Source organism: Rosa rugosa, chromosome 4 (genome assembly GCF_958449725.1).
Source record: "Rosa rugosa chromosome 4, drRosRugo1.1, whole genome shotgun sequence".
Lineage (NCBI taxonomy): Eukaryota > Viridiplantae > Streptophyta > Magnoliopsida > Rosales > Rosaceae > Rosa > Rosa rugosa.
Genome location: NC_084823.1, coordinates 18,379,200 through 18,392,865, shown reverse-complemented (window position 1 = coordinate 18,392,865; position 13,666 = coordinate 18,379,200). Strand labels below are relative to the sequence as shown.

The following is a 13,666-nucleotide window of genomic DNA, read 5'->3' as shown; positions in this document are numbered from 1 at the left end:
TTTACTTTCATTTAAATAACCAAAAACGATTTACAAATAAAAATTGTATAGAAAATTTTTATACACATTTATTTGCAAGTTACATGTCATAAATTTGTTTTCCTTTGAATTAACCGATCAGCCTTTACCTCGATATACATCAATGAATTAACATAATACCCGATATCTTCGTATGGCAAAAGAACTAATATATATGTAATTTAACAACAGTTAAGTATTTTTGTGTTTTTTTTTTTTTTGTATAAATGACACCTAGACCACCATTTTCTTTTTTCTCTTTTTAATTTTCATTTTTACGGTCATAACTCATATTATGTTATGATTCTTGGACTAAAAAAGAAAAAAATGTAGCATATGAAACACCGTCGTTTTGCTTCCCCTAATAGACAGAGCAGAAAATAAACCTTGTAAGCTTCGAAGCGAAGCATACAAGAAAATTAGGGTGCAGCTTCAAATGGCCAGGAAGCCAATTAACAAGTGTACGCCAAATAAACCATCATTTTTCAAGGTGCTGTTTGGTGACTTCTCTAAGCGTCTGGTATAACCCTAATCCTGCCTTCATTGTCAGTCATTTTAAAACCAAAGAACACAGTCATATATGTGCCAGGACCAAAAAGAAAACTCATCACTACATCAAGAATGCATGATTTTCTCTTTGCTTTTGTCTTGGTTCATTTGGGTTTTGGATTTGGACTTGGGGTTAATACTCTGTTCATGGTTCATGTTTGATCAGTGCTTCACTTATAATTCTGATCGGTTGATCTTATTAACTGTACTTGTGAAAATTGTGCGTCCTATATCATGGATAGGTTGAGTAATTGTTTACATGGGTGAGGAAGTAATGGCAAGTTTAAGAAACAAGGCAAATGTTTGATGAGTGGAAAGGCTAATGATCCGAAGAGATGTTATGTTGAAGTATTTGATTTCTATCTCTCTGTTACTATATACTCTGGTGTCATGGAAATTCTTTTCAATATTTTTCGCTAGGGCCCTCCTGTTGATCTCAGAGACGAAACTGTTGTTTAAGATGTGATGACAGTATATATAATCTAGGCTTACTTTTGTTTTAAGCATACACTATGCCTTTTCTTTAAGAACTTGTTAAATTTGATTTGTAGCTTATACCCCCAGAGCTTACCAAGAACTTCATTTGGAATGGGAGATCACCTCACGAATGTGCTCTTAGAGGTCCTAGTGGACTATGTTGGGCTGTGGAATTGGAAAGAACTGAAAATGGCTTGTTCTTCCAGAATGGATGGCAGTGTTTTGTGAAGGATCACCATTTAGAACTTGGGGATTTTTTGATCTTCAGATATGATGGTGAATCAAAGTTTAATGTCATAATCTATGATAGAAGTGCCTGTGAGAAAGATGTAAAAGTAGCCAAGAGGAGGATGAACTGTTCTGTTTGTTTGAGGAATAACGGAAATCAAGCTCGAGTAAAAGATGAAGTTCTTGACCTTGTAACTGAAAACAACAAGAATATAGACAGTAAAGGCGAAACAGTCGTTGCTGGTGAAAAAGGTTGTAAAGTTGTTTTTCTCTACTTCTCTACACCTTAATTGTTTACTCTTTTTTTTTCCTGAAAACAATGTCTCAATTTTGCTTTGTACAGGCAATGATGTCATGTCGGGAAAGAGACCTGCTAATGGTTACTTGGAAGAAACAACAGATGGATCCATCTTGTTCAAATCGGAGAATTCATGTTTTCAAAGAATTTTGACGAAGCATTCAAAATATCACATTGTGAGTATACTTTGATCACAACTCTTAAGCCAATTATGTTTTTGAATTATGTGACACAAGTGGCTGAGCATTTTTGTTAACTATTACATGCAAGGTTAAATGCAAGAGAGCTGCAGTATCTGAGTAATGTAATAACATCATCAAGAAATCTTGAAAGTTGATTGTTAGGAGTGAACCGAATTTATTAGGTTTATATATCCTAGACTTTTGACCATAGCATTTAAGAATCAATCAAGCAAGTACTTGAATTACTAGTTTCTAGCTAGTAGCAAATTATGGTTTTGGTCAGAAGTCAGCCAGTCAGCACTTGGAATTTTTCTGAATGATTTCCCTTTTCTTGCAGGGGTTTCCAAAAGAACTCGGTGTAGCTAAAGGTCTTATGAATGAGAAGACCATGAAGCTTGAAGATCCAACTGGGAGATCTTGGCCTGTTAGTCTGCGTGCTTCTAAATTTTACAAAAAAGATGGCAGATTATATGACCGTTTAGACTTGACATCAGGTTGGTCACAAATTTGTGAAGCGAACAAGATTTCACTTGGGGATACCATTATTTTTGAGCTTGTCAAGCAGAGAGTGATGAAAATTTATATTATCAGAGTAGGGAGATTGAGAGGCAAAGGATGTGCTGTTAGACTAGTTGCTCCTAATGTCAAAAGTTCAATCTAGTTAGTTGACTAAACTGTGCTGTAATTTTCAGACATCAAAGCCTTTCTGGTAAATCAGGATCTCCTTGAACTTCACTATGTTATGTTTCATTCGCCAGATACTCTTTGTATGGATTTATGTTCAAACTACTTCGTTATTTATCTCACTTGAGAGTTTAAGTGGGAAAAAAAAAAACACGAAAAGTACCTGAAGATTTTGCAAAATTTGTTTACATTTGCTGGCTGCTGTGGAAGGAAAGAAACAATTGCTTCTATGGGGCTCATGTTGGTAAACCGGAAGAAATATTGGAAAGAGTTTTATACCTCTTTGTGTTCCAAATGCTTTACCCGGAGAGTCCATTAAATGACCCCTCGAGTTGACGTTGAAGCTAAACTCGGATGCTACTGTTGATGGAGCTGGTGGGTGCAGAGGCATTGGTGTTGTTTTCCAAAACCACTTAAAGCAATTGATAGGTATTCTGTCAAACAGTTGGCTTTGGTCGTGGATCCCCCCTTGAAGTTGAACTACGAGCCTTCTCTCCCATCATTATTCAAGTGGATTCATCTGAAGCTGTCCAGCTGATCAATGCTCCTAATGCGCTGGTCAGTGATCGAAGGTCTTGTGTAAGATAACAAGGTTGCTCATGCCATCACAAAGTTTGGCTAATTTGGGTGTTGGTCAAGATACAGGTGAAACACAAAATCTGCCATAGTGATAATAGACGAAGTAACTTGGGTTATTATCAGAACAAGATCTTCACTATTCAGCAACTTTAAAAGCAGTTTACATCCCAACTCCCAAGTGACATAAATGAGAAATAGAATGAAGCAAAATAGTTGCTGGGAAAATTACATAACAGAGACATTTACAGAAAAAAAAAAAAAAAAAAAGAACACATACACACATATATTAGAATTGATGTAAACAATGATTTTCAAGCAGCAGGGAAGGTAAAAGACTGTCAAACAATTTTCTTCAACTTTATATTATAACATGATTCTCATGCATCGTCTGGAGCTGTTGTATGTATAAGTCATAGGCATTTTATCATATGACACCTTCATCTCAGCTCTTGAGAAGGCATCTCTGATTTCGGTGAAGACAATGGTAGTGATGGAGAAGAGGGAGATGGGGAATGGAGTAGCGGAAGCAACAAAATAGTTAGTGAGTTCCATATTGTTAAAGTTAGAACCGAAGGCTCTTGTTTGCTTTTGAGAGAGAGAGAGAGAGAGAGAGAGAGAGAGAGAGAGAGAGAGAGAGAGAGAGAGAGAGAGAGAGAGAGAGAGAGAGAGAGAGAGAGAGACGATTTATAGTGGTTTGTCTCCCGCCCTAATTAGCGGGAGACTACGTCCACTTGAAGTGTTGCACTATATGAGATTGGGCCTTATATATGGCCCAAATGGATTATAAAGTATATAATGAGATGTTGAGTAAGTGGGATGGAGTCTCCTTTTCTAGGGAAGGGAGACTCCTTCCTTTACATTTTCTTCTATGTGGGACACAAAATGCCTATTCTAGTGTAGAAAGCTTCATTGTGAAGCTTATTGGCAAGGCCGAGAAGGTTGCTTCCCGATGAGGTCTTGGCCACTTCCAACTACCACGGGGTAGGTTGAATGTCAAACTACGGAATGCATGTCGCGGTTGAGCCCCACCATTGCTTGTGAGACCCCTAAGAGGCTAGTGTGTTACTTATGCTTAGTGAGATAGCAAACTAGTCATGCTAGTGGGAGGTATTTACAAGTCCCCGATGTCCCCAAGTAAGAGGAGCTTCTTGGTTGGGGAGTTATACACATGATGTCATCAAACAAAAGTGACATCCGAGCGGCGCTTACCCCCTACAAGCCTCCGAACTCCGTAAGCAAGAAGGGACTTTTTAACCTCCAAAACAAAGATAGAAGCATGCGTGTGTAGAATGCTTGTTGTATTGGGCAATGTATGTGAGTTGCTCCGATATATCATGTACGAATGTATGAGGTGCATGATACATCATGATGGATATATGTGAATGGCGCCGAGTGTGATTGGTTATGACGTATAAGCGCGAGAATGCACATGGTTGTGTGAGCATATTAAGAATGAGCATATGAAGTGCATATGATGCATAAATGAATGCTGTGCGCAAGAAAATGAACAAGGTCAAATTGACGATGTTACCCCCGTGAGGCTTAAGTTGCATGAGTGCCGTGAAGGTAAGAGTTTGTGACTCATCAACAATGAACATGCAAACGTTTGTGTTAGCTAGGTATTCACTTGTATTAATGGAACGTGAAAAGAATTCGATTGTTGCAAACAACAAATGGTAGAAGAATTCATCACAAAGCGTGGCCATGAGGCATGAGCATAACCATTGCTAATTATGCTGGGCTGTATGCACGACTCCCGAAGTCCCCAGTCAAAGAGGGTTTTCTTGCGGGGGGTTGATAACAAAGCGTGGCCCCGCTCCTGGCTATAGACCTCTTTACGGTTGGAAAATTATAGACCTCCGTATGGTCGGAAAATTGTTTGATGAGGGCAGCTGCGTTTAAGCAGTGGGCGTTAGGTAGCGAACATAATCTTTGATACCCAAGCGTCAGGGGTTAACTGCCAGATCAATGGTTGCCGTGGGCTGCGTTAACCTGTCACTTTATTCTTTCTTGGTGGAGAAATGCTTGACTGCATTGTCGCATAGCAATCATAGTCATTACGAGGCTTGATACAACATTGAACCACAAGAATTGTTTCTGGATCTGGGCAATATAATAAACCCTCTTATATAACATTTACTGTGGTCAACTTATAAGGCTCATCACCCTTATTGTAATAACCATCAATCAACTAGCACTCTTATACATCATGATACCTAGCTACCCACTGCCACATTGAACCACAAGAAAGAGACTTATCAAGGATATACTAAAATTAAGAAAAATATTGTGGACACAATTTTTACCATAAGGCGCATGAAACAACTTGAAGATGATATATCAAACGAATATGCTATATATCGAATCTTATGATGTTGGCTTTATGCATTGAAGGTCCGCTCCCACATGAAAAATTTGTCAAACTTTATCAATCGTATTAACTTAGATAAATAAGTTTGAACGATTATGTTTCAGATGATAAAAATGATTATAAGTTCTAAAAAGATTAAAACTGATTTGCAACAAGAACTTGACACAGAGAAGAACTTGACGCAGAGAGAAACGTTGACGAGAAATCACCAATATTTTTTTTTTCTGGAGCTAATAGACAAGTTATGTGGCCTAATCCCGTATTTATATAAAAAAATAATACATAAATAAAGTTGGAGCTTCAGCGTGATTTTTGTGATTAGAGTTGTGTAATTTTTGTGAATTTTGGATTTTGTGGCTGGCTTGGATGGGTAATTTTGCTGGTTTGAATTAGACAATTCACATGTTTAAATTTGCGTTTTTTGGATTTGTGTAGTTGTGTATTAGATAAAGCAGAAAGAGGATATATTTAGTGTACATTTAATAGAAAAGCATATAGTTTTGAAATATGTTGAGAATTTATATAGTGTACATTTATGGTAAATGATGAGAATTTATATGTTGAGATATTGTTAGTGATCTAGTAATTATTTACATATTTTCCAGTTATGGCACCAAAAAGTCGGATGAGTAGGAAAAAAAAAAAATTGTTGGAAAGTTTTAAATGTGATGAGAATCTGAATGTGTTGCACAGATTTGCATCTTCATGTTCAGAATTAGGGCTGAGACTTAGAACCGTAGAACCGGGAAAACCGTACCGACCCGCACCGAAAAATCCGGTTCGGTTCGGTTCTTCAAAATGTTAACTTACATTTGTTACGGTTCGGTTCTTGAAGCTGCGTTTACGATTCGGTTTCGGTGCGAGTCTTTTTAAACTTGGAAGAACCGAAGTACATGTGTCATTATATAATTGGTTGTTTTTCCAAGCTTATATGGCTAAAATAAACTAGTCTGCATGAGATCATGGACGTTTATAGCCAAAACGTGAAACATAAATTTTCTTATTTCCATTTCCCTTTGATCAAACCAGGAAAAATTGGAACTCATCTCTCAAATTGAAAAATTGGGGATCACATCTCGAAGAGGGAATTCTTTTGAAACCATTGAAGAAGAAGAAGAGGGATTTGTACCAGTCTGAGCACCCGAAGATCCAATACGAGAAGAAGCTCTGGAGGCTAAACCTGCCGAAATCAGATCCTGCTCTGCTTCCTCGCACGGCCACCGCCATTGGAGGAGAACGACGATGTCTTCTGAGCTTGGGTCAGATCAAAAAGGCTTGCGCACCAGAGAAGGAGAGGAAATTGCACAAGTCTGAGCACTTCGTGAGTTCGAGTGGAACCCAGAAATGGTAAGAAACCATTCTTTTAAAAATACCCATAATTGAGAATTGTATCCTCAGTGGGATTTTTGAAAGATTTTTGCTTTGAATTTGTCAGTTTGTGGTCAGTGGTCATGAATCATGATGGACTAGAACACACAAAGCAGTACTACAGATCATGTTTGCTTTTGACTCTTTAAGAATCATGCTTTCAATTATATTATTCTTGTCTCTGTCCTTCACTCATTGGTACGGCCGACATGGATTCTAGAAATATTTCCCTGCAAGTGGAAGTGGAAGTGAAGTATCAGGCGGGTCTCCAAAGAATGCAAAGAAACCGAAAAAAGCAAGAACCGAACCGTTTAGAGTCGGTTCGGTTCCAAAACGGTTCCAAACTTTTTGACATCATAACCGAACCGTTTATAGGAGTTAGTTTTCTATTTCGGTTTCACAGTTTTTTAACTGAAACCGACCCGATCCCAGGCCTATTCAGAATTGTGCAAACACATTCAAATACTCATCACATTTAAAACTTTCCAACAATCTTTTTTTTCCTACTCATCCGACTTTTTGGTGCCATAACTGGAAAATATGTAAATAATTACTAGATCGCTAACAATATCTCAACATATAAATTCTCATCATTTACCACAAATGTACACTATATAAATTCTCAACATATTTCAAAACTAGGATGGAACATCAACAGATTTGCATGTGATGGAACATGAAGATGCAAATCTGAATTGTGCAAATATACAACTACGATTAATCTTATGAATCCTATCTTTCCAGATTGTATCAACGAGCCAAAAAGCACAACAGTAGAATCATGAAAACCCCCGTAATGAAACCCAACTCTCAGCAACATCTCACTCAAATTCAAATAATCAGCTATAAATCATCAGTTTATGAACAAACCCAATTTCCCAGCACAATAAATTGACTCTTTAACACCAAGAAAATAAATCATTGTAATAAAAAATAATAATAGAAAATATCATGATCGGTAAAACATACTTGAATTGCAACAAAGAGAGACCGATCGAGTGAAGGGACTAAGATGGATTTTAGGGAAAAAAAGGAAGTCTGCCAGTCGCCCGGTATCTTGAAGTTTGATTTCAGCTAGTAATGGAAGCGTTCAAGAGATAGCGGGAATGACAAAGTTTATGAATAGTACGTTCTGCACAGTCGCCTGGTAGGTTGAAGAGAACCTCTTTTGATTTTAGTGAGTAATGGAAGCGATAGCGGGAATGATCGCACTTTATGAACAGTAAGGACAAACCAAACTTGGGCTTTGCTGGTCACAGAATATATGGGCCTTTGTTAAATCTTAGTATCAAAAATTTCAATTAAACAATTGAAATCGATGACTATATAGAGAAAGAACCCATACTAGATACATACCCATAATTTTTTTTTCCATCATCTTCCTTAAACTTCCTCTTCTGTCCTTCATTCATTTTTCATTTTTTTATTTTATTTTTATTTTTAATCAATCAAAAAAATAAAAAAATAGGACTGGTTACTAAGATTTTTTTTTCTTTTTTTGTTGAAAGCCTCTCCTAACCCTCCTAAAGATTCTGTACATACCTCCAATAATATGGAGTATTTGCTATCTCACCAAGCATAAGTAACTCCTACTTTGGGACACCCACGAGACATGGCAAGGCCCAACCGAGACATGCATCGTGTTGCCCTATGTTCAGGCTACACCACGGTATCCGGAAGTCGCGAATCCGCCTCCGGGAAGCCACGTTCCCGCCCTTGCCAACATGCCCTCACAACATGGCTTTTCTATACTAGAATAGTGATAATCTCATCCCACATCGAAAAACATGTAAAGGAAGAGCATTCCTTCATCTATAAAAGGAATGCCTCCTCCCACAACTCAACACATTCATTCACCCCATTACATACTTTGTAATCTTGTTAGGCCGCAAGGCTCGACACACTAGTATAGCCTTCAAGTGGACGTAGTCTCCTGCTCATACGGAGGCGAACCACTATATATCTTGTGTCACTCTCTCTCTCTCTTTTACTTATCGTTAATTAGATCCCCACGGATCAAAGCATTAACATTGGCGCCGTCTGTGGGAAGCCAACACAATGGCTTCGTCACCTACCGTGAGCTAAGTCTGCTTAGCGGAACTCAAAGAAAATTTTCCCTCCTTTGAGCTACTTCAAATTCATTGGTCACCCATTTCCCTTTGGTCATTCTTGAGTCGTCATTGGCTCCCAGTGAATGCATGTTTGAATTTATGTTTCTTGGCGGCAACTTTTGCCAAGGCATGATCAAACATCACTCCAGCGGTACAACTACTCAACTAGAGCAGAAATGTGCAGAAATTTGCACTTTGAGGGCCGGTCATCACTGGTCAACACTTGGTCAACGCCCATGGAGTGGTCAAACCTGCAGAAACTGCTCAAAACACCAACATCAGGGGCCGTTCAATGCTTGGTCAACGCCCGGCGGAGACAGTCAACGCCAGTCAGGGGCAAGTCAACGCCCAACTCAAAAAAAGTCAACGCTGAACTTCCAAAAAAAAAAAAAAAAAAAAAAAAATTTGGCGGCAACACTTCTCTGGGCACCCATCTCCTTTTTTCAAATTTTTCCGCCAGTTCCCACCAGCTGCAGCAACCACTGCCATTGCCCAGAGCTCCCGCCAGCTCCAGCTTCCGCCGGACACCAGCTTCCGCCGACCTCCATCTTCACTCTCCGCCAAACTCCTCTGGCAGCACCAGTATGCAGTCCCCGCTGCGCCCACCGGACTGCTCCGCTCCGCCAAACTCGAGGCTGCAGCCCACCGGTCCACTCCGCTCCGCTGCACTCCGCTAGGAATCACCAGCGGCACACCACCGCCCAACTCACCGGCAACCTTCCTCCGCTGAGCGCACTCCCAGCCAGCCACCAGCTCGGCTCCGCCGGAAGCTATCTCAGGCAGCAGGTGTCGATCAAAGATCGATCCGCCAGGCACAGTTGCGTCGAGCGCTCTAGCCACTCCTCCACCTATCTCCGCTAGGCGGCCTCCTCTGAGCACGAAGCCTCCGCCGAACTCAGAACCGCCAAACTTCATCTGCGGGAAACAAGCTCCGCCGGCCACAACCGCTGACCAAAGCTTAGCGGACAAGCTCCGCCGACCAAATCGAACTCCGCTTCGCTGGACTCCATCAACTCCTGAACGAGAGCCCTGAGCCTCCGCTACGCTTTGCAGCTCCGCTAGTCTAGATCCGCGGGTCCCCTGGGAAACTTCCGAGCTCCGCAGCTCCGGTCACCGCTGGGCTCCGGTCCGTCACTGCGAACCAGCTCCGCAGCTCTCCCTCCGCTGTATAGTCTGCATGTCCCTGCTGCAGCTCCGCTAGCCAAACCCGACTTCCAAGCGCTGCACTTCACCTGCCTGGGCGCAGACTGCCAGCTCTGCTCCGCTAGCTCCGCCTAAACACAAACTCCAACGCACCGCCGAACTGCTTCGCCCAACTCTCTTCCGATCGAGCTCGGAACCTCCGCTCCGCCGGGCTCGAAACACCCTACTACGGGCGGCACCAGCGTTGCAATCTTCATCTGTCATGAGCAAGTTCCGGGCTTCAATCTTGAGGATTGGCAGAGCTTCAATCTTCCGGTCACGTCTTTGCAATAGCGGGGTGCCCTTCACTAACAACCAGATGAGTTTTTTTTTTCGCTTCACTCATATAAACCAGATGCATGCTTTATATGCCTCATACACGTCCGGTACGCATGCCTTCTGTTAGTGCGGCAGGTGTCTTCTTTTACGGAGATGCTCCTTTTGTGTTGTCCCATGTACTACTTACCGCATGCATGCACAACATGTACTTGTCCTCAGTGCCTTTTTAAAACACATGACAACGTGCTTGTGTTTACACAAGTGTCTGCTGCATCTATTAATTACCTAGGCACATGGGTTTTGTCATACACATGATATATTTGGCTTACATGCCGGTAGTTCGCCAATCACTCTCCATGGGTATATGCCTATTACATGCCTACATATGCCTATATATTTGGCTTTCTACATATGCCTGTTCATGGCACCATGCAGATCAAATCTCAGTTTTGAGCTTTGCATAGTTCAGGAGACACATGCACCAACACCCGCTTCAATTAACGAGTCTTCTATTATGGAGCGTAGTGTTTGGACACCTCCCGCTCCCACATGATTTGGGCACATACGGTGATTTCAACTCCAACTTGCCCCAAATCGGCATCAGATAAGTCACTATTTCTTATCTCTCACGCTCTCGCAGTTAGAGCATCCTTTACTACTTGTACATGTTCTTGGCTAAGCATAAGTAACGCTCTCGCATTAACAACTTGCCCCAAATCGGCATCTTGTGCCTACGACATGTTCTTGGCCACTTTACTACTTGTACATGCTTGCTCTATGTGCGTCATTTTTTCATGCAGATACATACTTTACGAGTCCACGGTCTACGACCAAACCGCCAAGCGGTCAAGCAACGCCTCATAATAGCCTACGGCAGCCATTGATCCGGCAGTTAACCCCGACGCTTGGGTACCAAAGATTGGGATCGCTACCCAACACCCTCTGCTCCGTGCAGCTCCCACTCAAACAAACAAATTACCGACCATCCGGAGGTCCGTCATGTCTGGGGAGTCTCTAGCGGGCCTAGCAGGGGCCCACCCATTGAGCTTCCCGCTCATGCCTTCCCGGCATCCCATTGAGCTTCCGCTCATGCCTTCCCGGCATCTCCTCGAGCTTCCCGCTCATGCCTTCCCGGCATCCCATTGAGCTTCCGCTCATGCCTTCCCGGCATCCCATTGAGCTTCCGCTCATGCCTTCCCGGCACCCCATTGAGCTTCCGCTCATGCCTTCCCGGCACCCCATTGAGCTTCCGCTCATGCCTTCCCGGCACCCCATTGAGCTTCCGCTCATCCCCCTTGAGCTTCCGCTCATGCCTTCCCGGCAACCCATTGAGCTTCCGCTCATGCCTTCCCGGCAATCCTCGAGCTTCCCGCTCACTCCTTCCCGACATTCCCAATCTTCACATTCATGTCTACTCGACACACCACACGTTAATGGAACATTGAATTCTTCTACGATTTGTCATTTGCGACAAATTGAATTCTTTTCGCGTTCCATTAATACGAGCGACAACCAAACCAACACAAGCGTTCACGTACTCCTCATTTACACGTTACAAACGCTTACCTTCGCAGCACTCATACAACTTACATTTATCATATGCAATCCATATGCTCACACGGCCATACGCGCTCTCGAGTTTGTACGTCATAATCGATCGTACTCAGCGCCATTCGCGTGTATACATCAACATGTATCACGCACCCCATACGTTTATGCCAACCCATATCGATGCAACTCACATTTGTTGCCCAATGCAACGAGCATTCTACATATGCCTGTCTTCTTGTCTTTGATTGTACAGGTTAACGAGTCCCTTCTTGCTTACGGAGTTCGGGGACTTGTAGGGGCTCCGTACCGCCCGGTTACTTATGCTTGATGACTTCATGATTTGAACTCCCCAACCAAGAAGCTCCTCTTACTTGGGGACTTCGGGGACTTGTACATACCTCCAATAATATGGAGTATTTGCTATCTCACCAAGCATAAGTAACTCCTACTTTGGGACACCCACGAGACATGGCAAGGCCCAACCGAGACATGCATCGTGTTGCCCTATGTTCAGGCTACACCACGGTATCCGGAAGTCGCGAATCCGCCTCCGGGAAGCCACGTTCCCGCCCTTGCCAACATGCCCTCACAACATGGCTTTTCTATACTAGAATAGTGATAATCTCATCCCACATCGAAAAACATGTAAAGGAAGAGCATTCCTTCATCTATAAAAGGAATGCCTCCTCCCACAACTCAACACATTCATTCACCTCATTACATACTTTGTAATCTTGTTAGGCCGCAAGGCTCGACACACTAGTATAGCCTTCAAGTGGACGTAGTCTCCCGCTCATGCGGAGGCGAACCACTATACATCTTGTGTCACTCTCTCTCTCTCTTTTACTTATTGTTAATTAGATCCCCACGGATCAAAGCATTAACAGATTCTTATCATCATCAATTTTTTGACTCTATTTACTTCTCCATCTTCTCTCAACAGATTTGCACAATTTTGAACATGAAGATGCAAATCCGAATCGTGCAAATATACAACTAAATATATACTACAGATATTAATCTGTGCAAAAGTCGGATGAGTAGGAAAAAAAAGATTGTTGGAAAGTTTTGAATGTGATGGAACATCAACATATTTGCACAATTTTGATCATGAAGATGCAAATCTGTGCAACACATTCAATTTCTCATCACAATCAAAACTTTCCAACAATCTTTTTTTTTTCTACTCATCCGACTCTTTGGTACCATAACTGGGAAATATGTAAATAATTACTAGATTACTAACAATATCTCAACATATAAATTCTCATCATTTACCACAAATGTACACTATATAAATTCTCAACATATTTCAAAACTATATGCTTTTCCATCAAATGTACACTAAATATATCCTCTTTCTGCTTTATCTAAATACACAACTACACAAATCCAAAACAACGCAAATTTAAACATGTGAATTGTCTAATTCAAACCAGCAAAATTACCCATCCAAGCCAGCCACAAAATCCAAAATTCACAAAAATTACACAACTCTAATCACAAAAATCATGTTGAAGCTCCAAACTTGAAGCTCAGACAAATTCCAAAATCCTAAAACGGCAATGCATGACGTGAAAAATGTACATGCAAGCAACTAATCAGAACAGAGATCATGTAAGAAGAGCACGAGTGAGGCCACCTGAGAGAGAATCGGAGCTCCAGAATCCACTGCAAGAGACAACGAAGAAGAATGAGTCGCATTTACTCTAACCTGGAAACAAGGAATACTAGGTTTTAACAGAGGGAGAATTAGGTTGTGGTGGACAAAGAATCCCAAAAGCCACTC

The 13,666-nt window shown here is 41.6% G+C and overlaps 1 protein-coding gene across 1 annotated transcript; it reads left to right on the top strand.

Annotated features, from left to right (window-relative positions):
* The first annotated feature begins 402 nt into the window (after positions 1-402).
* On the top strand, positions 403-2,477 carry LOC133742355 (putative B3 domain-containing protein Os03g0621600). The gene is made up of 4 exons (XM_062170021.1): positions 403-538; positions 1,119-1,524; positions 1,616-1,746; positions 2,090-2,477. Exons 1-4 carry the CDS (start codon positions 455-457, stop codon positions 2,411-2,413), a joined length of 945 nt encoding a protein of 314 aa, XP_062026005.1. The 5' UTR covers positions 403-454; the 3' UTR covers positions 2,414-2,477.
* Positions 2,478-13,666: the final 11,189 nt, after the last annotated feature.

Excerpts from the sequence above, each read along its gene's own strand:
- LOC133742355 (XM_062170021.1), top strand. The coding sequence starts at position 455 with ATGGCCAGGAAGCCAATTAACAAGTGTACGCCAAATAAACCATCATTT. Across the intron at positions 1,525-1,615 it reads AGTCGTTGCTGGTGAAAAAG|GCAATGATGTCATGTCGGGA; the intron begins GTTGTAAAGTTG and ends TGCTTTGTACAG. Across the intron at positions 1,747-2,089 it reads AGCATTCAAAATATCACATT|GGGTTTCCAAAAGAACTCGG; the intron begins GTGAGTATACTT and ends CTTTTCTTGCAG.